The sequence below is a fragment of the Telmatherina bonti genome (assembly GCF_933228915.1).
Source record: "Telmatherina bonti genome assembly, chromosome: 11".
NCBI classification, from domain to species: domain Eukaryota; kingdom Metazoa; phylum Chordata; class Actinopteri; order Atheriniformes; family Telmatherinidae; genus Telmatherina; species Telmatherina bonti.
Genome location: NC_136629.1, coordinates 33990532 through 34016970, shown reverse-complemented (window position 1 = coordinate 34016970; position 26439 = coordinate 33990532). Strand labels below are relative to the sequence as shown.

Sequence of the window (26439 nt, the reverse complement as noted above, 5' to 3'; positions counted from 1 at the left end):
TCTGCATGTTTACTAAATGATTTAAATAATTTCCAGGAAATCGGAGCATAATATTTAAGGTAAAAACATTTTTTATATTTTTATTTTTTTTTACCTGTTCGACATACATTATGTGGAGTGTAAAATCATCCCAAAAGATACACAAAGCATTAAAATTTATTTCTCTTTGTTTGCTGTGGTAGACGTTTTGAGGATTGTTTACTTCAAAAATGTTTTATATTTTGTAACCAGCTTTAAGAATACTAACACACACTTACTGAAGTCAGTCAGGATATATATCCTGAATGCAAGGTGCATTTCTACATGTACATAGTTCTAGTTTTTTCAGAAATAACAACCTTGTCTGGTTGTTTTCCAAGCTGTGCAGATGAATATCAGCAGTGATAGCAGCTTCAAACTAAAAATATTGCCATAATCATGTTTAGTGTGCAACAAATGATCTATTATAATCACAGTCTAATGATGTATGACCTTTAACTATTTATAGAAAAGCACTTTAATTCTTGTTTAGTTTATTATTACAGAGGTGTGAAAGAAACAATACATCATGAAATTCCCCTGATATTGTGAGTTCCCTAAAAAACCACCAAACTCCCTGATGAGTTTCTGCCTGAATTACTAGCTCTCTCAAAATTAAATATAAACTCCCATAAAGTAGCACAAGACTCATTTTTATGACTTGGCATTTGATCCAGCGTTAGAATGTTTTTTTATGGTTCTTTTTTCTTACTTTTTTTTTTCTTTTGCTGTTTTTACTATTATTCTTTTTCACTCTTGAACTTAATCTTAACTTCTACGTTTAGAACTTTGTTGCAACTGGTGTTGTGTTAAAGTGCTCTACAAATAAAGTTGAGATGAGTTATGAATAAATAAAGAGAAAAAACTGAGGAAAAGTGGCTGAAACACATCAGGAGGGTATTTTTCTGGCAATAAATCCAATACAATCTAGCATGTGGGTGGTCCTCGAGGGCCGCAGTACTGCAAATATTCACTGTTTTCCTGCTGCAACACACCTGACACGTCAGACTGAATTAGCAAACTGGTGCAGAGCTTGACATCAAACTCTGCACTAGTCTACCAATTCGTCATTTGTTTGAGTCAGGTGTGTTGCAGCAGGGATACTCCTAATACTTGCAGGACTATGGCCCTCGAGGACCCGAGTTGTCCACCTCTGATCTAGTACATCTTAAATCAGGCGTGGGGACTCCTGGAACTCGTCCTGACAGTTTTTGATGTCTTCCTGTTCCAACAAACCAGATTCAAATGAAAAATCACTGTGCAGATCTTGGTAAGTTTTTTGGATCCATTTGATTTAAATCTGGTGTGCTGGACTAGGGATACATGAAAAACCTGCAGGATTCCAGCTATTGAGGACCAGGGTTCCCACCCCCGTCTTAAATTGTTGAAATGGGCATTAGACAGCACAACGTTTATGTCTGACAGGGTGGACGATTGCTAGGGTTAGAGTTTGAAGCCAGTTACAAGCAGTCTCAAGCCCACCCACAGCACCAACATGGCTGCAAGGGGAAGCAGTTAATGGACATAACTACAGAGTAAAACTCACCCGTTTTGTCCCTTCAGAGGTTTTACAGAAGAACTCGGCAAAGGAGATGAGGGCAGGCTCAGAGGTGAAAGTAGAGATGGCTTCAGGCTGCGGGAAAATGGAACCGGTACATGAAGGGGGTAAAGAGAAAAAAAACAAATCTTAAATGATGAATAAAGGAGGAAACTAAAGAAGTGTTTGGATTGGAAGATTTAAAGGTAAATGTAAAAATAGGGAGAGGAAGGACATCGAGGACAAGTGGGATCAACTATGTGCTTTTTTTCTCCCTCTAGATCTTGAAGCATATTGACAGCACACAGAGAAGCCATCAGGAAACCAATAATAGTCTGTCAGAAACAGCTGCCTGCTAAACCTGCAGCGACAACCTGCCAAGGCTGGACGCAACCATTCACCGGGGGAAGGAAGTTGTTTCATTTCCACTTACTTCCACTGAAGTGCTGCTCTGTTTTGAAATCCACGTATCTAAAGTGAATCTTTTATGCTGCTTAGTCTTCATGAAAGCAACCTTGCAGTGGCTCCAATCGTCTGACAATAATCATTAATAATGAAAAATGTCCATTAAAAAGGCCAATTCATACAAGTGAACATCTGTTATAGATCCGACACTCGAAGATTCATACTCTCCTAGAAATAAAAAGACCAATGTCTGGATGATAAATACTTGGACGCAAATCTAATATGGAAATTTAAAAAAAAAAAAAAATCTACATATCTTTGTTTTTGTGGCAAGACAGAATCTAATAAGCTTATGCACTCAGTACTCAGACTGAACACAAAGTGAAATTTAGAAGCAGTGTGTTTCTAAATACATTTTAAAGATTTAAAACAGCTGTGTTTTTTTAGTAAGTTAAGGTGTGGCTGTCTCTGCAGGAACTTACCAAACAATATGCAACATAATCATGCAGCATGATCTCATGAATAAGAGAAACAATACTAAAATTCCCCCACCTACGCAGGGATGTTGCTTCGGTCATTTGTGGCAAACAACCACAGAGTTGAGACTATCAGAAATATACTTCATATGTAATGTCAGAGCAAGCTTTCGCTGTCAGATCACTCTGCTCTACAGACTCAACAGACCTCTTATGATGGATGTGGCTATTTGGTGGATGTGACATCCTCTTGTGTTTACCTTGAAGGCTCGGACTCCAGAGTTTCTGTGGTTGACGGTTGTAGCCAGCAGGCTCTTCCAACCCTGAGGGTCATCTTTGTAGGGAAGCTGGCCGGCTCTCAGTTTTACGTACAAGACTCCATCTCTGGAAAGAATGGACCTCAAGGAGTGACAGAGACAGATTTCTGATTTCAATAAGCAGTTAAAAACTTCCATTTGGATTTTATTAATATAATCCCAGATTTGTATTGATTTTCTAACCAGAGAAAATAATAATTATAATAATAAAGAAAAACAATTCTGGTGAGGTTTAACAGATTACACACTGAAACCTGTAAATCAGGTCTCTTCTAGACTTACTTCAGATGATGCGTTTCTTTGCTGAGGTCTATGGACAGTTCCCAGTAACGTGGACCCTTTACCTTTACCTAAGGTCCACATTTTATTACAAATCAAAACAGAAAAACATTTAGAAATCAAAACTTGGCCATTTCATTTCAAATGATTTCAGATGTCACGAAGATTAAACAGTGCTAATATTTGTACTTAGGCTTTACCTGTTTGAGAAGGTGCAGCTCAGGAAGCATGGTAGGAGCCATCAGCTCGACCGTTGTCTCATCGTACCACTTGGTCCCCTGAAATAATATACGCATTATCAAAATGTCACATATATACAGTTTCAGACTTTCAAAGTTGAACTTAAAGTATTTAAAATAACCTTACGGTTGCTTTAAGGTGCTTTAACAATCCATAAAAAGTCAGGTTTTGTTTACAAAGAATAGAAGACAGGACATTTACACAGACAGATTCCTGTCGATAGTCCTACCAAGTGTTATAATTTAATTAATTATACAATATTTCTCTTTTTAACCAAAAATTACTTCAGGTACTATTTGTGTGTGTTCAGGCATGCTTTAAACTTTATGATGGGTCAAGTTTCAATAGGTCACATGCGTGTAATGTGTAAACAGCTGTTTAAACAGTACGCAGGTGTAAGGAAACCTTGTAGTATTTATTTTATAATTACAATAATGAATGGCTAATGGGCTTGACACATGTAGATTGGTCTCCATTCATTTCTTATAGAAGTTGCACAATGAAGGAAATATTGCTGCCCTCCTCCAGCCAAGCGACATGCAACATACGTGCATGTGAAATTTCGCACTCGTTTATGTAGACACAACAAAGGTGAAAAAAGTTCATCTTTTGGTGCCGTTGCATGGCACTACAACCAATCAGTGAGGGTTTCATTGTCTGATCAATTATATAATTATTTTTTCTGGATCAGTCTTGAGATCTGACATTAAATGATGATGGGAATGTTTCCTTGTTTTTAAAACAAAATCAACCCAAATTTGTGTTTTTCTTCTCTAAAGTAGAGTTAACTCCAAGATTTCTGTCAATTTAAGCAAAATCTTCTAGCTAATCATTGTTCCTGCTTTATTTGTCATGCACTGTAGTGATAATGTCAAAATTCCCTGCAATGTCATAACAAGCGATCTAAGAGCGTGATGTACAACACCGCTGATGTCGTATCCCGTGTGTTGGGTTTCCCCCGTAGTGGCAATGACTTTCATTTGTTGCTTTCCGTATGTTGAACCCATAAGAAGTTGAAATCAAAGGTTGAAACCTTAAAAGTTACTGAAAAATGTTTATTCTAAACATATTAAATAGCCAAAAATAAGCAACCATTCAAAATAATATGATCAGAAGCAAAAGTAGGGTAGATATAAAAAAAAAAAAAACATTTTAATTGGAAAATAAACTGGAAGTCCTTCCAATACTCCAACATCTTAACAAAACTGTTGATTAATAGCAGAAATATTGCAAAGATCACTGAAAGTGTTATTTCTAAACTAAGGGAGAGTTTAGATTTTCACTGGCAGATTTAAGCACATGCTTGTTGCATTTCTCCACACTGCCATCATGCAGACAGTGTGATACTGTTGCTGTTTCTCTGTACAGATTATGACACTGAAAAGAAAACAACGATGTAAAGTGTTGAAATGATCCAACATTTAGCTGCAATGAGCCACATAAATACGTAGTCAACACAGAGGCGGTCTGTGTTTCACACTTCGGTTGTGTATTGGAATTTCTTCTTTCAAAACAATTCCTTGAAAAAGGGAAACATAGACGTGTTTCTGGGCATTTATTGGATTTCAGTTCCTCATATTTAAAACAAAAGGTGATTAGTCTTGAGTAGGAGACAATTTATCAATCAAGAAAAATATCGCTCATTGATTTTTCTCAGTAATTCACCCACTGCCACGACTGGCGTTCGACATAATAAACATAATACAACATATTTTTTAGTTTGTTATGAAATTAAAGTGTTTAACAATAACCACAAAAAGAAATAAAATAGACGACTAAAGGAATGAGAGAATGATTGCATAAAGCCGTGCCTGACTGAAAGTTCTTCAGTTTTTTTTGTTTTTTTGTTTTTTTTTAAGAATTAACCTTCAGCACACTGAATAAAAAATGCAGGTTTTTCCTTATAAAACTGCATTCTTTTTCACAAACCAAATCATGCCTACCTTTTAAAAGTACATATCGTTCTTGTTTATTGTTGTAACAGATTTAAATATGTTCAGTGTCTTTTTCATTGTCTTTTGCATATTTTTCTTGGGAAAAAAAACACACAAAACAAAAATTCATTTAAAGTTTCTCTTTGGACCTTTTTATTGGTGAAGATCAGGGGCGCATTCTACTTTGAAATTCAAAGTAAGCAACACAACTCGATCATCCTGCTCTGTCCCACTTTAAGTCTTTTACTTGGTTCGCATACAGATAAGTCTCGCGGACGAGAGCTCAAAGAGTTCCCCTTCAGAGACATCATTGTCTTCTAAATGTGGCTCTGCAAGTTCACGAACAGTGAACTGTGTTACTGCATTTCGGTGCATTCATGCGCCGGCAGCTGTCCAGCACTTGCAACAATCGCACAATTGGCGCATGACTAGAAGTGTGTTGAAGGTTAAAGTAATCAGTACAGCAAGAAAACACAGGATTTATTTCTGTACATATATTGTCATTTTTATTTATTTTAATTTGGCGTGATGCAGAGATGCATGAAGACAAAAGCAGCAGGTAAAAATTAGGTGGGATGACTACCTGATTCTTTCTAAAGCTGAAAAGCGAAAGAAGAACTAAAGAAATAAAAGTCAGCATGTATCTTTTAAATGTTGTCTTGGTTTATTTTTATCTAATGTTCTGACAAGTTTACAAAATATGTTCAAATCTGCCACAAAACGAACAAAGTAAACAGGAAGCTCATTATTCATTCAGGTTCCACATGTCATGTGAACTGACCTTATAAGTGACCTCCAGGAGGGCGTAACAAGGCTTCAGGGAGTCCACATCAACAGGAACCAGCAGCCGAGGCTCCGCAGCCAGCACGGCAAGGTGCCGCAGGGCCTGCAAGTGGTAGCTGCAGGAAAAAGCAGCAACATCCATCACTTCTCATTATTGCAAAAACACACAATAATACACAATTACAAACACTTAAAAATACACAGTTTAAGTCATCATAATATATTTGTTATTTTTTTTATTTTACTTCAATTTATATTCTATACAAAATTAATTTACTCCATATCAAATAGCTCAGGAGCATCACTGTTTATTTCAAAAGCTACAACAAACAGTTTTGCTTTCCATCAGTCAGGTTTACAGGGGGAAAACTGGGAGTCACGGTGCACCATTAACCTATCAAAGGGATTCAATTACAAAAGAATCAGAATATACAGTCATCCTCAAATGTATTCATAACGTCCCAATTAAGAAAGAAAAAAAAAAAACAGCAGCCTGTGAAATGAGCTGAAAAGAACAAAAGTAATAATAAATAAAAATTTCATGAAAACCATTACATCATTTTCTCCTTCTGGTTCAATGAGACCCACGGGCGCAGGCCCGGCCACCAGACGCTCACTCTTGTGACTTGAATTCAGCCTTTTCTTTAATAAAAGAATAAGTTTAAGGAAGACTGTACTGTTAAACTTTATGCACTCCATTGCAGACTAAAATGATTAATGACTGTTCTTGGTAGTGCAAATATGAAAAAAAATGTACAAGCCCATATATGATATTTTGTACTTAAAGTGGAACTATTCTGTGCATTTCAGGCTAATTTATTTTTATTTCTGAGACCAGAAGGGCTGGGATTGATTGAGTTATTGTCACAAATCGCTTTATTTACTTCAGACCGACCCTCTCCGTAGGCTGTCAGATCAGCCTGTGGACAAAACGAGTGGATTGAGACTCTTCCGCATTAAGCCCCGCCTCCCGCCACCGCACTACATCGGGAGCGCGCACCGCACCTGCTTTTGCCGTCATTGTAACATTTCATAAACAGAAGGATTAGGCTAATATGAACTCAATAAAATAACAAAATACAATATCAACACATAGCATACAGCCCTACATGTTGGAACCTGAATCAGACCCTGAAAACGAAGTGGAAAACAGCAACCCACAGCAACGAATGCAGCAGGATGTCTCTCTTTGGTAAACTCACCAGCCATCGTTGGAAATAACTTTATCCCACGTTTTCCACCCGCCTGATGTATTTGTACATGCCCTTGTTAACCAGTAGAAGGTAACCAATCACCGAACCTTATCCCCCGGGACGTCACAAGGATTTCCAAGTAGAAAAAACTCTCTAAAACGACGCGTTTTTCGTTGCCATGGAAACCGAACGGAGAGCGTGCTGGAACTCAAACTCAAACTCAAACATGCGTTTAGGTGATAAAAAACAGTGCCGTTCACATGTCTGACGAGGATTCAACACTGTAACACTGTAGAAAGCTCAGAAAACTCCAAATACCATCATAGCACCCCTTTAAATAATGTACAAATGTACCTGTGTGTGAATTTATGAGGAGCACTTTTTTTTTTTTTGCTTGGTCTATCAGCTTTTCCAAAAACTACCCAACTCACACACGTATTGTCAAGCTGAGCTTCACTTCCTCACATAAGTCTCAACTTTTGAGACTATAATAATAATTTTAAAAAATCTCACAGCAGAGTGTTTGTATTGGTCTTACCGGTTATCAGTACTGTGGGCAGGGAAGTGTGGGTACAAGGCACAGAGGAGAGCAGCGATGGCTGAATTGGAGGTGCTGAGCGTGTACCTGGTATTAGACAGCAAAAATCACATTTAATGAAGATCAGTTCTTCTCCATCACTTACATACTGAAACACCAGCAGCTCTCAGCAGTTGTCAACAAAGCATGCAGCAAAATTTACAAAGGAAAAAGATACAAAACCATGAACATAAAAGGTATCACACAGCTCTGCTACCCGAACAGCCATTTCAAAGCTTTGTTCTCCAAATGACAGATTTTTTTTTTTATAATCACACAGTTCTGTTAGTTAAACAAGGTGTGTCACAATCCTACTCAAACCATTAAAGACCAAAACAGAGCCTCTTAAATGTAATAGCAGGGAGTTAAGAGTGCACTTTGACTAATCGGGTTATTATAAAAATGTCGGGTCAGACAATGGCGACTGTTTTGGACGGGGAGGTGATGTATGAAGGCTCTTAAAATAAGTCCTCTGGGGTAAAGCACATTGCTCTTCATTTAATTGTGTGATGCATTTAAGAACATTTTCAATTTAAAGAGCTTTGGTGTCTATCATGGTTATGAAAAACATGTATATTTTCTGAGAACCAGAAAAATCACAATGATTATCAGAAGGTAACAAATTGGACTTCACTTGATTAAATAATGGATATTTTCCTCTCCTCTGCATTTTGAAAAGGTCAAACTATGATTCCACAGTAAACACATGACATGTGACAAGAGGGCTTCATCTGGCAGGGAAGTAATATTATATTTATAACTATGTTATTGTTGCATGCATGCACGCAGGAGCCGCTGCACTGTCACAACCTTTGAATTAATGAAGGGAAGAAACTTAAATTTCAGTGAGCTGTTCCCTTATAATTATATACAGTTGTTTTACTGGGTGCTTCAGGGAAACAACCAATAAAAATAATGTTAAATTAAAAATAGTTAATATATCTAGATATTTGTTTACTCCCCTCAAAGGGGAGGATAAGGTAAGAGGTGTCTGTGTCCTTTTAAAGGCTTTTATTGAACAGTAGCTTGACAGAGAGCGAAAACAAGGGGAGACATGCAGCAAACTAACAGGCCAAGATTCAGCATTACTGAGGAGTTGTAGCCACCAGACATGGGGCAAACTCTACCTCCTGGGCTCAACGCCACTGACACACATACTTTTTACAAATGCTGTTTAAAAAACTTCTTTCAAGTAATCTTCGTCAAGACATAAATTCTGCAACTTTACAGTTGTCAAATAGCGTCATATCACACAAAATCATCCTGATCATCGAACCATGCGGGGTTTAAAATTAAAACTGCTGGCATACAACCATGTCTTCGAAGAAAACCATTCTGAAAAATGTATTTTGGGTGTCAGTATGTGCAGCAAATAATAAGACCTGCTTCATTTATGTTTTTTCCACACTATAAAATAATAATACATTTTATTTCATTTATACCTTTAAGAAATATTATGCAAGACTAGAACTCATGAGTCACTATGTGGATTTCCTGCTAAATGAGCTAATACAGTTGGACAAAGTCATGTTTTCCGCAGTCTTCAGTACAAGTTATTTTTGACCAACAGCATGCAGTGACGGTTATCCTGGAAATCACATGTGACTGGATTCAAAAAAAAAAAAAAAAAAGAAAGCCTTTCACTTTAGTTTCCTTCTAAGAACTGAATAAAAGGGAATAGAAACTAACAGAGCACAAAGAAAGAAGGGAGGAGGAGGGTGACAAAAAAAAACCAAAACAAAACAGAAACAGTTAAAAAAAAAAAAAAAAAAGAACCACACAGAGATCAGGGCTGGAAAACAGAGGTGAGAACATGAATGTGAAGGAAAAAAAAAAAACTACATGAATAACAGCAATGTAGAGATAACAGTAAAATGTGTGCAGATATTTCAATGTAAATGAGTGAGAAGCTGAAAGACAGATGAATGGCAGGGCCCCCTTATGACTCCGCTCTCCGGTACGACCTCCGCAGACACACAGTAAACCAGTCCGGACAATACAGGCTTTAAACGATGACATTCAAAACCTGCAGTCCCAGCAGCTGTGTGAGCTTTCACCTGGCAGGTCTAAAATAAAATATGACCCCAAAACAAAAAAAGGTTCATCTGATTGCGGTTATAAGTTTGAGAGACATTTGCAACATGTAATGAGTGAGTGTGTCTATGTCCATATAAATGTCATTCATTACGCACAACGCAGCTCTCAAAGAAGACTTGTTTGGCTATCACACACACACACACTGTATAAATTCTGTTATATTCTATTCTATAGTTATTAAGCAGACGCTTCTATCCAAAGCGATTTACATATGAGTGAGAACAACATAAGCACAAGATCAAACAATAGAGGACATCGTAAGAAGGTGTTAGTGGACTGTCCATTGGACACAGGTACTTCCATGAAGTGAAACAGGCAGTTTTATTTGTACATTTTGTTGCAACTGTGGACTTTTTGGATCCAACATTCAGGCTGCATGTGATATGTGGAGAAAGAGTCATCTCAATGCAAATAAAGCCGCACGGAGAAACTCAAAAATATGTTCAGCAATATTTTACTGTGTTCTTTGATCAACAAAATCAAGAGAAAACTAGACAGAAATTAACTGACTGTTCAAACAAATTTATAGCTGTTTATTGATATCTTTATCAATATTTAAGATTGTTTTTAGAAGTTTACTAAATCACTGGCTTCAAGGTTTATTTCTTCCTTATTCATGTTTTCTGTTTGTTCTTTAAAACACTTTAATTTGCCATTTGAGGGAACAAGTTAATATCTTATACTTGTGAATTTAGAAGATTCAGAGTGGATGGGGAAAAGGTTATGCTGTGCTGCTATATCCTCTGAGACATCCAGTCAAAACTTTGTGCATTACAATGTTTTAAAGCATGAACACTTATTTTAGCAATTCATCTGTGGAAGCTAAATCTCAGAAAAATAAGACGAATAAAGTCATTAATTAATAAAATAAATACTGTTGGGTTTGTTGGGAACAAAAACCAGTAGCCTGGGGTAAACAAAACAACACAGTTTTTATTACCCATCTCTGTACTCAAAAACATGTATCTATAAAGTTTCCTTTGACAAGCAGAGACACTGTTTGTCAGGGTTTGCATTAATCTGGTGACCACATTAAAATCTGTCAAATCATCAGCTTTAACCACGAGGAGGACATGAAAAAAAGGTTAGTTCAGAAGCTGTTGGACGACTGGGTAGATCGGTTTTAACTGACTGTACAGATGCACACCCAGGTCCTTTTATTCACCTTCAACATCAGCTTTGCTGAAGCTTCACATGCGCGGTACACACACAGCACGTTGAAGGGCTGCTTTTCACTCATTTCTATTTTCTGAATGGAAACTGATTTAAGTGCATGCGTAGACAGAGCAGTCAGTCTAATATACTACTTTTGTTTAACAGCTGCTGCAGCGGACCCAGAAGATTCTTGCAGACTTGTGAGGACAACAAAATGCACCTCGCACATGAGGTGGTGAATTATATCCCAGTTGATTAAAATAACTGTTCCAGTCATAAACTCATTAAAAGAGGAGTTTGTAATGAACTAAAAGATGTTTCACATAAATATAATTTGTTCTGCTCTTTGTGTCCAACTTTATTTCGAGAGCTCACTTATTGTTTGATTAAAAAAAGACTTTTAATAAATACTTAAATACACAGTGGAGTACTTTACGTCTTGTTTAAAGGCCCAATTTTATTTTTGTTTTATTTTTATTTTTAGTTATTTTATTGGGTATTTATTTATCTTTAATTGTTTTACCTGTTATTATTTTAACGACATTATTATTTCATTTTATTTTTATTTTGCGATATTCGACTCTGTGCGGCACTTTGGCAACATTCTGTTTTGAAAAATGTGCTTTATAAATAAAGTGGATTGGATTAACCCAAATCAATGTTTAATTGGTTCTGTTGAATGATTGCCTCACCTGCCTCCTCCCAAGAAGAGCAGACCCAGAGCCATATGATGAGCCATGTGGAAGCCATAATTCATCTCCCCATCAGTTCGCTTATGGTGGAAACGGCATAGCCGCAGGACCTTCAGGTTCCCAGTGCCAGACATCACCATGGACATAGCCAGCAAGATCATAGACAGGCAAGTTTGTAGGTTGTAATAGCCTGTCTGCTGTGGAGACCAGCGTGGAATATGGAAGCAGAGACATAACATATAATATCATCCTAATGTTCAACACAGGTTGGGATGTTGGTTAGTGGAGAAGGTTTTAGAAAATGAAAAACAAACAAAAGAAAAAAACAAAAACACTCACAACCACCACAGCACCTGCACCAGAGCAGTACATGATCTTCATAAAGGACATGGCAAACTCATAGAGGCAGTCGAAAGCATCAGAATTGGCAGAACCAGCGAAGCGCAAGCCCAACGCCAAACAGGCCCCGGCTGTAATGTAGTGTTGAGCTTGCCTGAGGGGGAAAGAAAGATAACACTTTAGAATCAGTCAACTTCAATAACAACCTTCTCTTCCTATAACAGCACCGGGAGATTTTATACATTTTTAATACAGATTGTACAGCAGCCAAAAATGTACTTTCTGGCTTCAATACTTACACCATTGCCTCCATATTAATATCTTCAGAAGGGTCAAAATTTCCCCTCATGATCTGAAAACAAAAAAAGACGCAGGAGAGAAAAATGGTGAAAAAAAACCCCATCTTGCTCAATGACCAAGCATTGCTCAATAATTCTGTGTATACACGTGTTTGTTTTCTCACCTGGGGTATGTTACTTTTGACCCACTCCGTATTAGGGAGAATTTCATCCCACATGATAATACATCGAGCCAGGGTCTGAAAAGACAGGGGAAATGAGAAGAGAAAGGTACACCAGATTAAAGAAAGGTGGGGATAACAAAAAAAAAAAACACCTCACACATACATATAATGCCATACTAACCCTCAACAGCAGAAACTCTGGCTTAATAAAGTCCAGCAGAAACCAAGTGTCTGGAGGTTTCAGCCAATCAGCTATCGACCTAGTGGACAGAGCCAAAATGAGAAAAGGGAGTGTTAATACATTCCTTCAACACCCACTCTATCAACAGGCTCACAGCATCAGATGAGCCTTGAGGAAAGCAGGAACCTCTTGACCAATAGACAGATAGGAACTGGAGAGGAGTCTTTTCTTGTGCATCATGGGTTATGATGATCTGACGTCCATGTGGACAAGAATCAGCAAACACAGCACCCAAGAGTCCAGATTCAGGTAATTCAGCATCAGTCTTTAGGAAGTTATACAGATTCAGAATATTTTGTGCAATTTATTAATGTGGAAATCTCATGTCATAGTATCAAGTACAAATAAAGAAACCAGTTGCTAAAGGACATGGTTGCTAAATGAGTTGCTAAAATGACTTAAACTTCACCAATTCAGAATTATTTGTAGATCTTATTTAAACAAAAAGTTCCTTCCAAAAAGTCCATTTGAATTACAGATTGTAAAGCAGTGGCTTACAATGTTTTTTGCTAAATATGGGCCTTTATTCTTCTAAACCAGAGGTGTCCAGCTCCGGGCCTCGAGGGCCAGAATCCTGCAGGTTTTCTATGTATCCCTGCTCAGACACACCTGATTCAAATTAATTAGTAGTAGAGCTTAATCAGTTGTGCACGTCATTGGCTGTTTGATCCATTTAGTGGAAGCTAGATGTGTTGGAACAGGAATACATGGAAAACCTGCAGGACAGCGGCCCTCGAGGACCGACTTTGGACACCCCTGTTCTAAACCATCGATCAAAATCCTTCCACTGGGAATGTCGCTGCAGGTTCAGCAGGCAAACCATTTGAAACAATAACGATTGTGTGGAGTAAACCTTTTGTAGACATGTTGGGATAAATGCATATGTGTTCTGTTTTACAACCAGCCAGCCATCCCTCTATATTTATTTGGGTTATCATATAATTTTTTCTATGTTGTATATGGGGCAGCTTCATTTGTGCAAAACTATGGCGTGATGTCCCCCTGCATTCTTATGGACCGGATCCCCTTTCAACACAGTTGCCACTGTTTACTGGTGAAGCTGAGTTGGTGAGTGGCGCTGCATCAAAACATGTTTATTTCACATGAATGTAGATGCATCGTATACTGCCACTCACATGTACGTGATTTTAATGTTATGTTTTGTTTATCTTTGTTTTCCCAGTTATTTACCTGGCAACGGCATGTTTATATGTGGAAATGCTAGTGTAATTAGCGTGCGTGTTGCACATATCTTAATAATATGAGCAATACCTGTTGTTTGAGTGAGACACTGTTTCACCAGTTAAACACATCCTTTGTGGGGGGAGTTATTGGACTAACTGTAGTTAGTGTTATAAAACAGTACAACAATCTTTCTGTAAATGAAAGAAACTAGTCATTTTTTTATAACCAGAAGAAAAAGCCTTCAGTCATTTTTCTATTTTGCTCATCCTCAGTTCACTCCTAAATTCTCTGCTCGCAGCTTTCCCTCTTCCAGCCCATCTATGACGGCAGCAGAGAAGGTGAGGAAAAGACACAAGGAGAAACACACTGAAGCAACGTGCGTCTAACGATATGAGGCACCCTGACTTCATGGCAGTCATTTAAAAACAAGATAAATGGGATATGACGTGTGGCATGGATGCATCATCTGTCTGTTCTTTCATTACAGTCAGATTAGCATTGTGATGGGTTTGTGACATGTAAATGTAATTTACTTCAATCAAATTTGTGTGTTGGAATGATGTATCATGGCCCTTTTAAATGTCAGATGCTTACAAGACTTCTGCACAGTAAACACATGTGAAACCTCGTTCAAAGGCCCCTCACTTGTCTCCCTGCAAGTTTGTTTGTTTGGGTTTTTTTTTTTTTTTTAAATAAAAAATAACATCCTTTATGATGATGTGGAGAGATCAATATGTGAGGACAGACAAGGAGTAAAATGAAGAAATGAACTTGTATACTTCTGCAATCAACTCCTGATTTTAACATCAATGATTTTGACATAAAATGTCAGAAATATTTAAACTTTAATCTGAGGGAAGTTGTCAGAGTAATGGAAGGGCTAAAAATCACATTGCAACATTAAAATGTCCTTTGATTTTCACTTGTTCCTTCCTATAGCAATACTGGAATAAAGATTTGATAATAGGACAAAACGTACAACATGCAATCATTTTCCGAGCTGCTGCAACACTGTACCGTCTCATTTTAAGGCATTACTTTACTTCCTTTAGTTTAAGTGCCCAAACTTTTACTTGACACTGCACATCCACAACATATTAAATTAAATATGCTAGTAATAATAAAAAAAAATACCAATCAATACATTAAGTAAAAACTGATGCAACATTCCTGATACCTAAAAGTTTACTGCTGCATGAAGAAGCTGCAGAAGTGACCTCTGATTTCTGGGTTCATTTAGGAGTTGCTTGTTGACTCTCACCTGTTATTGGTCTTGAGGTAGATCATTGCGAGGGCCAGAGTGGCTCCTGGACATGTCACGTCCACATTTATTGTGTCACCCTCCTGAAATGACCGTTGACAAGGATTATTAGGTAATCAAAGTTGGCTCATCTGTCCTCTTAAATTAGCTTCATTTTGTGTTACAAAGACGCTTCATTTGGAGGAGTGTGCACAGTTTTCACATCGCTGCCATTTCAAACTAAATCTGACAGCGTTTCAGGAATTCTAAGAACTTCTTGATTGTCCCAGTTGTGTTTACTAACTTTCATAAGGCTTTGAGGTCCAATATGTTAAAGTTGACTTAAGCCAAAGAAAAACAAAATGTTAAATATTAATGCAGTAAGCCATTTAATGTTAACATGATTTAAAAAAAAAATACACATAAGAATAAAAGAGGTAAAGAAAGAGAGATAGAAAGATTTTGTTTACCTTGATTTGATAGCTGGGGGACTTGTGTCTTTCCCGACTGGCCCCAGCCTGAGCTCTGCGATGGCCTCCAACCATGTATTGGTACAACTGCTCAGGCACATTGAGGTCTGTCATTCCAATCAGGTTGCTTCCATGCTGACAGATTCAAGTTGGGAGGGAGGACAGGTAAAGGAAGGGGGGAGAATGATGACAGAAATAGAGGATGAATGGAAACAGGCAGAAAGAAATACTTCCAGGCATTAAAGGAGGTAACGACAAGTAAAAGTGACAGTGAGTGGGTGGAGTAAAGGTGTGATAGTTTTGATAAACTCATAATGAACTTGTGTGGGAACTTTAGTGTTCATGTCTAGTGAGAAACATGGAAAAACTTCAGCACAATACAAAGAATACACTGACATAACCTTTCTCTGACAAGAGCTAGCAGTAATTTAAGAAATAAAACCAACAAATTTTCATTCCAGCAAAGATCTAAAGTATCAATCCTTGCACAAAATATCCACAGAATATATCTGCAGAATATTTAGTGCAAGAGCCAAAAAAAAAAAAAAAAAAAAAAAAAAAAAAAAACAGTTAAAAATTATATCCACAATAGATAGTTATCAGATAGTTATTATAGTACACATATCAGAATATAATAAAATAAGCCAATCCTGACAAGGAAAACAAAAATATAAAGAGGATTATTCATCCTGACACAAATCCAACTCAAAGACAACCTCCAGCAGCTTAAAAACGTTCAAACTGGGTGCACAAGATGGAGAAAAAAGGCTTTCATGTATACCGCTCCCTTTGCCTGAAACAAACTACAATAAGACTTTAAACTTCATGACATGGTCACTTTGGATGCTTTTGAGATGATTTGCAGGCAGTCAGACTGCTTTAAAGATGTTCTGCGTCATTTGGTGATTTGAAATTGTTTTTACTAGCATAGTCAGGTTGAATGAGTGTAAAAGTGCTTTGCTGTCTTGGCCAAGACACTCTTGGAAAAGTGATTTCAATTTTTAAACGATCAATGAACTTTAAACAAAAGAAGTTAAATAAAATAAAACATCCAAAATAAATTTTTCACGAGCAAATTTTATGTAGATGACATACCCCGAGGCAGACCATGCCCAAAGCGAGTCCAGCAGCTAGAGAATAAGACTCTCTGTCAGTACAGTACTCCATCTCTGGACCGGGGGGACGACCTGAACAAATACCACAAAGGGAAAAGAAAAAAAAAGAGCGAGAGAGAATTTCACCATCTATGTGTAAAACAAATACTAGTATATAATAAAAAATTAAATGGATGCAACACTAAAAATTTTAGGCAAGAAACTGCTTTAAAGCATTTTTGAATGAAATCAGAAATAAAAATGTCTCAAATGAATTAAGTGACAGACCAAAAAGATGTTTACCACCTATCACATCATTTTACTGATGTTTTGGTCGGGGTTGTACAATGCTAGTGTGTGTGAGAGGATGTATGTGTGATAAGGTGTGTATCAGGTGCATAATATGGAATTGTAATGTCTTTAACTTGAATTTGTGATGGTTTTATATATATTTTCATCATCTGTGTTTATTATATAAAGCACTTTGAGTTGCTTTTGTATGAAAAGTGCTGTTTAAATAAAGTTTGGTTTAATTTGAAAACCATTAAAGCTTGTGTTTTTTTCCCTTGTTTTGACCACTAATTAATTAAAGTTAAAGTAAACTTTATTTGATGATTCAATTTAATTGGTCAGACAATGTTGGGAAAATGGCTTATCCTGTTGTCTGCGACCGAAACGCAGCACACACACCTATCTCAGACAACAAAACTTCAGCATTATGTCTGTGCCCCGTTTCCTGATACACCAGTCCAATCCCAATTACAGCTGCAACCTGCAACAAGAGCAAAGACAGAGTTTAAAACCTACTGCTGGATGTTTGTGTGAGCTTATAATTTCATCTACAACAGCAAGAAGATTTTCATCAACAGTTTATAATTATGCCAAATATACAAGTTGTCTCTTACCTGAACATTGTGTGGCACATCCAGCTCAGTGGAGGTCGGAGGAAGGAGGGCGGGGATGTGGATACTGAGCAGGCGGGTGATTGACATGTCCATAGTGCCCAGTTTGGCTGAAGACACACCCAGTAGGAGTCCAATGCTGGTCATCTCATGGCCCTGACAAGCAGCAATAGATACAGCATTAGATATGTGGCGCCAACAGCTGTCGATAATATAACAATAATTCCTTTCTAATATATTATTAAATTAATCATATCCTCTTTTTTTGCATAAGCTGAGAATGGAGTATTCTTTGTTTTTTCTTTAAATAATGAATACGTTTATATAAAACTAGTATTTAAGTTACTACAGTACTGTACTGCGATGTATGTAGCATGTGTGTCCTTGGATAGTAAAGACAATACTCCGTCACTGCAGACCTTAAAGCAGCCACATTATCTAAATGCATTTACTGTTTTTGCTGTGAAGTGTGTGAAGCTGAAGAAACTCAGGAGACCAAACTGCATCCACTCTCACTCACCATAACTGACAGCTTTATTTGTTTCTGTGTATTTTACCACTAAAACCGAATTAATCACGTTTTCCAGAAGATTTCCCAACATAATTAAGAATTTCATATTTTAAAACAGTTTTTACTTCATTAGTTCATGTTTTTACAAGACTAAAACAACAAGGTGAACAAATTACAATGATTAAACCGCAGCAGCGAACAATTCCAATGAACAGATCCTGAGTGTGTGAGCTCCATTTTTCTTTTACTGCAGGAGCAGAAACTGACAGAAAACCACCAGCTTCACTGTCAGCCACGTTTACAACTTTCATTCACACTGAGAGCTGGTAGTAACACAATATAGATCACTTACAACTTTGATTTTATTCACTGCCTCTTTCTTTGAACAGCGAACCATTGTCTTGAACTGTTATCTATCTAACAGAAAATCACTTTCAACAGATTAAAAAATTAATCTGGCTTTACTTTCTATTTTTTTCTTTATTATTTGTTGAGTCACAATTTTTAATATACAAGATTAAGCTTGTTTAGATTTAAGGTATCAATCCAAACAACACAGAAATATCAAAAACAGATTCTTATCAACAACAGTGTTTTCACATAAATGCAATTATTAGCCTTTATGGTCCAGAAGAACTACTCTGGAAGTGTACTTTGAATATTTCAAGGCAGTCGTCTGCTGTTTACTACAACTCTGAATGTACGCATGTAAAAAAAAAAAAATTCAAGTGCCAGACTATCTGGCTGGACGCAATGAGAAGTGACACTTTTTTTTTCTTATCTACATGTAGTTTTATTTCAATATTGATGAGAACAGTCTTACACCGTAGAGATGACTAATAGAGAAAGCACTGTCAACCTGGCTGGCTACGGTCTGGATTTACATTTTAAACTCGGTTTGTTCACATCCAAGTTGTTGTTCTGACTTTTAAATGAAGCAGTAACACAAATGCTAGCAACATCCTGTTTTTCTCACCTGAAAGTGGGAAAGGCTTGTCTTGTTTCAAAGTTCTCAGAAGGCAGAGTTTCACTTTGACTAGCTGCTCGGCTGCGATCTGCGCATTTCATTTACACTCATTTCGAGAAAAGAGTGCATGTGGTTGTGTATGTGCAACTTAAACAAGAGTAAATGGCTGCATCTTTGCATAAACTGATTTTAAACTTCGCATTTGCCTTCCTTTGGAAGTTGGTGCGCGTGCTGTGAGCTGCCTGTTACTGAGAGGAGAATTATGTAGAGCACCATCTACTGTGAACTGAGCATTAGGGCAGCTGGCGCTCATTAAAATCTACATATCTACCCTTCTGTTTGTAGTGCGACACATAGAAATGCCATGTTTATTATGTTTCAATGTGAATAAGAAGAGAAAAAAAAACATAAAAATGACTCCAGTATGCGCCTTTGTGTGGCCATGTGCTCACCTTGGTGAGGTAGTCATGTATGTTGAGTGTGGCCAGCTTGGTGAGGTGCCCATTCAGCCCCAGTGCCATAAGGAAGCCTGCATACTCATTTGCCATCTCAGGGCTTTTTGGTTTGTTGTAGGCAATCCAGGCTGAGTCCACCTTAAATACATACAGACAAAAAAAAAAAAAAAACATCCATACATGCTTAACTGTTTTAAGAAGAGAAATGTGTTATCTGCAAATGACTTATGAGGATTTTTCTGTCAGAAAAAACTCTTCCCTCAGCCACCCTCCCTTCTCCTGTGGGTAGGTCACATGACCACTATGTCTGGTCAGTTGGCCACCAGTCTGTAACTGGAAGTACCATATGATCTTAGCCTTCTCATTCTCCACCACCTTAGGAGGTGTTTCCCGTTGTGACTTATGAATCTCCAGTCCACATTGTGCACAGATGTTTCTGTGCACTAAGCAGCTACTTGGTCATGGTGTTCCATATATTCTTTGCCTGATAGTATCCTATACCTTGCTGTGAGGTGCTGGATTCTTTCAGAGTTTTTGTTGCACAGTCTGCACCTGGAGTGCTGCCTGGTGTGGTAGATCTGGACCTCCATTACCCTGTTACTCAAGGCTTGCTGCTGTGTTGCCACTATTAGCACCTCTGTGGCGTCCTTCTCTGGCCATAGGTAGGATTTGTTCATATTGGCCTCTTCAGCTATCTTTCAGTAGTACATCCCATGCAGGGTGTTTCCTCCCATGATGGTTCCTCCATTCTCTTCTCCCCCAGGTTTCATAGCCAGAGATAGCCAGATGATAGGATTCATCCCTTGGGGCCATCTTCCCAGTGTGTTCATGGAGCTTGGATGACTAATCTTGGATATCGGTCCAGATGCTCACTAGTCCCCAGTCTACCTCTTTGTGCTTTGCATGTACAGCCTCTGGAAATTTTATTAACCCTTTCATGCAACTTTTTTTTTTTTTAAATAACTGTATTTTACCTCTACAGTCATATTAAATGATACTTTTTTGTTTATTAGTGATATTTAGAAATTATCATTTATCCATTCATTATCCTAACCGCTTAACCCGATGAAGGATCGCGGGGAAGCAGGAGGCTATCCCAGCAGTCCTTGGGTAAAAGGTGGGGTACACCCTGGACAGCTCACCAGGCCATCGCAGGAATTTATGATTTATTTTAATGTATTCTTTAAAATATTTATAAAATAATTTATAATCATGATTATATAATGTAAATCTTCGCCAAAACATAGCTGTATCATTTTCCCATTTATCTCAAAGGCAAACCTGCATAATTACCTTAAGTTCAATTATATGTATTTCTTCTCCAGTGAGTGGAAATGTATTGGATGACTCACAAACATCCACTGAAGTGGTTTATTTACAAAAATATCATCCTCATTCATGAATATGCAAGAAAAAAAGCTTTAAATAGGTGTCAACTAGATGGCCACTATGTATACAAAGGTTAATTAACTGGAAGTAAAAACTACATGGAAAAGCCACTAAAAAAGATGAAAATGATATTTAATGTCAAATTTCACAAATATGTAAAAACTCTCCTTAAGGGCTTAAAACGACCTCCAGGCATGTCATCAACAGGTACAGTACTGCTGTATCACTTACCGACCAACCAAACATGTAACTTAAAGGGGTGCTATTATGGTATTTCAAGTTTTCTGAGCTTTCTACAGTGTTACAGTGTTGAATCCTCATCAGACATGTGAACGGCACTGTTTTTTATCATCTAAACGCATGTTTGAGTTTGAGTTTGAGTTCCAGCACGCTCTCCGTTCGGTTTCCATGGCGACGAAAAACGTGTCGTTTTAGAGAGTTTTTTCTACTTGGAAATCCTTGTGACGTCCCGGGGATAAGGTTCGGTGATTGGTTACCTTCTACTGGTTAACAAGGGCATGTACAAATACATCAGGCGGGTGGAAAACGTGGGATAAAGTTATTTCCAATGATGGCTGGTGAGTTTACCAAAGAGAGACATCCTGCTGCATTCGTTGCTGTGGGTTGCTGTTTTCCACTTCGTTTTCAGGGTCTGATTCAGGTTCCAACATGTAGGGCTGTATGCTATGTGTTGACATTGTATTTTGTTTTTTTTATTTAGTTCATATTAGCCTAATCCTTCTGTCTATGAGATGTTACAATGACGGCGAAAGCAGTTGCGGTGCGCGCTCCCGACGTAGTGCGGTGGCGGGAGGCGGGGCTTAATGCGGAAGAGTCTCAATCCACTCGTTTTGCCCACAGGCTGATCTGACAGCCTACAGAGAGGGTCGGTCTGAAGTAAATAAAGCCATTTGTGACAATAACTCGATCAATCCCAGCCCTTCTGGGCTCAGAAATAAAAATAAATTAGCCTGAAATGCACATAATAGTTCCACTTTAAAGAACACTGACCTGCAGTAATGTCTGATAACACACCTTTCATTATTCACCTTCCCCTGACTTGTACATATTGTATTGTAGACATATACAACATAGGATTTCCTGAACAGCAGCTGAAACTCTGGTTTTAGACTGACCTGTGATGCCGGGGCTATTTTGAGTCCCGCGGCTACACCATTATGAAAGCTCGGCCAGCTGGTCATGTTGGGGGGGACATCAATGTTTCCACTATTGAGATCTACTGTTGTGTTCCTGGGAGGGGCGCGGCCTGGAGTTAAAGAACACAAGGACAAGAAATGATTTATAGCTATCAAATTTTCAATACCTTAAACCTCAATAATGGATTTTTTTCTTTTGATTAATGTAAGTAAAGGAATTTAGACAAACAAACAACAAAAACAAACAAGAACTTTCTTAATGTTCTAAATTATAGATTATTTTGCCAAGTCTTGTTTTTGTTCTTGGAACAGTGATACAATTAAATGCATCAGTTCGTAAAAATCAACATATAAATATTACTTTCTGGCAGAGTTAACCTATCAGTTTGCAGTCTCCCTGTAAAGATCTCATCAGACTTCCAGATAATTCCATTAAAAGTCCATGCTTTTTTTTTTAAAGGTTAATATAGAAAAGAAAATTATACTTCAGCATCACCACATTACCTGTAAGATTCAGTTTTGGCAGAGGTAAAGGTTCAGTTGGTACGGGCTGGTAGGAAAAAAGCGTGAAGAGGCCTCTGCCAACCGGGAGAGCCATTGTCCTCTGGCACAACTGAAGGAGTCTGGGGAGAATACCAAGAAAAAAAAGCTAAACAATTGTAGCATGTTTGTGATTATAATTCAAATTTAAAGCACTCACTTGTTCTCTTTCTCTTCTATGTACTCGTGGTCAGAAACCTCTGGCAGCTGAACAACACTGACCCGAACAGGCCTGGAGCTCTGCAGGAGCCTCCTGACTTCCTGGACCCGAAGATCCTGACTCCAGATCAGTCCTGTGACCTTAGGAACAAACAAAAGACACTTCAGAAAATATTTTTGACAGATATATTATACATGAAAAACCGCAAAAAAAACAAAAAAAAAACAAACAAACAGAAAAGATGATTTCTGAGACACTTAGTCTAAAGGCCTTTCCACACCAAGGCTGATGTGAATAAATGACAGAAATTGTGAATTATTCAGAAGTGAATTGTCGACATTTATCTTGATGCGAAATTGTAAATAAATTATGAAAATTCTCAAACAAACTCGCAAGGTGGATGCCACATCAAGCCACGACAACAGTGTGCTGATGCTGCAAAAGAAAAGCCAAAAAGAGGCACTTTGTATGGCCTATTCTAGAAAAGAGAGGAGAACTCAAGGAGTTTCATTGTTTAATAAAGCTGAAGATGGACCGCGGCCGCTTCAAGGCGGACTTTAGGATGTCCAGTTCAAGGACGTGCATTAGCAGCTAGCTGCTTGCCGTAGGAAGCAGAGAAGAAGTTATAATGATGCTCAGCCGTGGTGATACAAAGTTTGACTAAAATAGCACCAAAAGTTGCACCTGCAAAGCTTGCAACCAGTGATCTGTCAGTCAACAGGCTTTCTCTGATTGGTTGATTATATATCTGTTAGATACAAATATTTCAAACAAAAAAAGTAACATCAGTTTAAAAAAAAAAAAAAAAAACAAAACTTCGCTGGATGGAATTTCGTTGGTGATGTGAACGATTTCATTGACTTTACACTCCTCCAATAAAAATAAATATTGCTGTGTGAATTATTTGGAGGAAATATTCAGAGCAGGTGTGTAAAGGCCTTTATTCTAAATAATAGCTGAATGATACGGTTACCTCTTGAATTATATCTGACATCCCATCTTCTTCATCATCTGCTTCGGTGGTTGCAGGAGGCTTTAAAGACAGTCCTGAACCTACAGACTAGAAACATAGAAATAATACACAGCTTTTCATCCAGCGACACAAACAGCTGCTAACATGTAGACAGAAGAGCAATAATTCCAAATGATGCCTATCCTATAGGGATGCACCGATCTACTTTGCAGGAGTTCCGATCCGGTACTGATAGCTGAAATTTGAATATCAGCCGATACCACTAATTGCTGATACCAAATCTGTTTATGTGAACATTATTGTGACTATGGTTATTATTGCTGTTATAACTGCTTAAGATTTCATTAGGTTTTAATAAATGACCCATCCTTTCTGAAGTTACCTCACCAATACAAATATAACAACATTACATATCTAACAATTTCAACAAGTTTTATTTTGATTTGGGACATTTTACCTAAATAAAACTATAAATGTGTGGTTTTAAAACAAAGATCTCGCTTTTAGTGTAACAAAAAATGTCACATTTATTTATTTTAAAACATGTCCGAAGCATGTCATCAAACACATCTGCGCTGGCTTGACTAGCGTGGTATCGGGTATCAGTTGTGGTATCAGTACACTTTTATTAATACCAAGTATGAGTACACACGCTTGGTATTGAGCCGATACCGATACTGATATCGGTACATCCCTACTATCCTAACAACTTCATTTCATTGTAGTGTTGATGAACCACAGAAAAACTCAGTATATAAATTTCAACCGAAAAAGGAACAGGCTGAGATTTCAGCTGATTTCAGTGTGTGAATTTACAGTAATTTAACTTTGATATGGATTTCTAAAGTCAAATATACATTAATTTCATGAGAACATCAAGAACTACAAGAAAAGCATAAAAGAAACAAAACCATAACTTTTTGTTTATTTGTTGGTTAGAAAAAAGTTGCTAATGTCTCATGGAAACCTAAATGAGATCATTTCTAGGTCCACATTTTGTCTGCAAAGCCAAGATGGTAGTTCTCCTTCATTTTTTTCCAAAAGACTTCAAAGCACATTAAAACCAAAGTCAAATCATATTTACCATGTCTGTGGCATTTCTAAGACCTTTACAAGATGGATTGAAAGACTTTAAGGCCCATTTTAATGGGAATCTATGGCCTTTTTTCCATGAATGAATGAATGGTCGACTTTTAAGGGTCGGCAGATGCCGTGGTTTTATGGATGGCTGACATGAAACAGTGTCTGCATCTTAATCTATCTGGACCAAAAAAAAAGTTTTAATTCATTTCATACTCACAGCTTTACTCTTGGCCAGAGTTGTCTTGTGGGCCTGTTTGGTGAGGTCCTGTCGTCCAATCAGTAGACAAACCTCTTCTGACCAATCGGAACACGGCTGCTCCCGGCATCGATAGATGGCCTCTCGGATAGGCAAGGCAACACCGAAAGGGACACACTCCAAGTCTTTCAGAGTGAAACCTACTCCAGAGAAGGACACACAGTAATTAGTTTAAAAAAAAAATAAAAAAAAAAGTTTCAAGAAACATTTTCTGGATTCAAAAGTTGTCACACTTTGGCTTTAAAAAAGAAAAACGGCATAATCAGGTAGATTCATTTAGAATATCAACCAAAATGGGTTTGTTGTTTTTTTTTATCTTACATGTTTTATTTACTGAGTTTAGTCAGTGGCTCTTTTCATCTCATGTTGGAGCTGTAAATATTGGAGATGTAAAACTGACAGCAACATCTTGCAAACACAGACAGACAAGTTGATCAGTTTTACTTCACTGCACCTGGCAGCTCACTCCAAGTCCTGCTGTGTGGACCGATTCTAGTCAAAAACAATGAACTAGCCTAATTATCTCACAAACGTTTGTGATTATCACAAATCTTGCGTGAAGATTATAACATGCAGGATGCACTGTAATGCTATTCCTTCATGTTGTTAGAGAAATGTAGTTTACCACATCTAATCTGGTTGCTATGTGTGAACTGAGAACACGTAGTTTCACTGGGCAGGTATGTGCATATTTGCATCACTGTGAATAAGAGAGGCGCCAAAGTATAAATCAGAAAAAGAACAGCTTCTGTTACCTTCTGAAGTGAGCCAAACCACCAGCTGCTCAGCCACTCTCTTACTGGAGAACTTCCCCTTCACACTGCTCTGTCTACACAGATAATGAAAAATATATCACAAAAGCAGAAAACAGAACAGAAAAGAATATGAACTGGCTTTTTAAAATGACTTGCTCGAGAATGTAACCTTAGCATTTATTCGTTAAAGTAAAATTAATAAAACATTTATTTTTAAAAAAATTAAGACTTAAAGACCCACAATGCAACTTGTTTAGACTTTCTCAGTACGCACCCCATACAGACAACAGATTCGGCTTCCAACATGCATCCTACCTTTACTCTTAACTCTCTAAAGACAAAAAAAGTCAGTCTGACATTGACTCTCTCTTTCTTTCCGTCTCTGTTAATCATTTATGGTGTGTGTTTGAAATAACCACTGTGGTAATATCCAGTTGCTGGTGTGTGACGCAGTGTGTGAGGCGAAACTCAGTTGTAACGTCATGTGGCAAATTTCATGGTCTTGAGATGCTACCGAGCAGAAATTGCTCCAGAAATGTGTATAATAAACATCAAT

General features: G+C 37.6%; 1 protein-coding gene across 1 annotated transcript in view; it reads right to left on the bottom strand.

Moving 5' to 3' along the window:
- anapc1 (anaphase promoting complex subunit 1) overlaps nt 1–26439 on the bottom strand; it is a 52702-nt gene that overhangs the window by 8724 nt on the left and 17539 nt on the right. The window contains exons 27-49 of the mRNA XM_079249229.1: nt 25884–25957; nt 25090–25268; nt 23790–23876; nt 22817–22956; nt 22621–22739; nt 22096–22226; nt 19568–19708; nt 17641–17793; nt 17426–17507; nt 16737–16828; nt 15642–15776; nt 15193–15275; nt 12687–12765; nt 12506–12580; nt 12342–12394; nt 12049–12196; nt 11704–11900; nt 7721–7807; nt 5988–6105; nt 3233–3310; nt 3036–3103; nt 2697–2835; nt 1565–1651 (exon numbers count right to left, since the gene is read on the bottom strand). Coding sequence (XP_079105355.1) covers nt 1565–1651; nt 2697–2835; nt 3036–3103; nt 3233–3310; nt 5988–6105; nt 7721–7807; nt 11704–11900; nt 12049–12196; nt 12342–12394; nt 12506–12580; nt 12687–12765; nt 15193–15275; nt 15642–15776; nt 16737–16828; nt 17426–17507; nt 17641–17793; nt 19568–19708; nt 22096–22226; nt 22621–22739; nt 22817–22956; nt 23790–23876; nt 25090–25268; nt 25884–25957 — 2545 coding nt within the window. The remainder of the gene's footprint in view (nt 1–1564; nt 1652–2696; nt 2836–3035; nt 3104–3232; nt 3311–5987; nt 6106–7720; nt 7808–11703; nt 11901–12048; nt 12197–12341; nt 12395–12505; nt 12581–12686; nt 12766–15192; nt 15276–15641; nt 15777–16736; nt 16829–17425; nt 17508–17640; nt 17794–19567; nt 19709–22095; nt 22227–22620; nt 22740–22816; nt 22957–23789; nt 23877–25089; nt 25269–25883; nt 25958–26439) is intronic.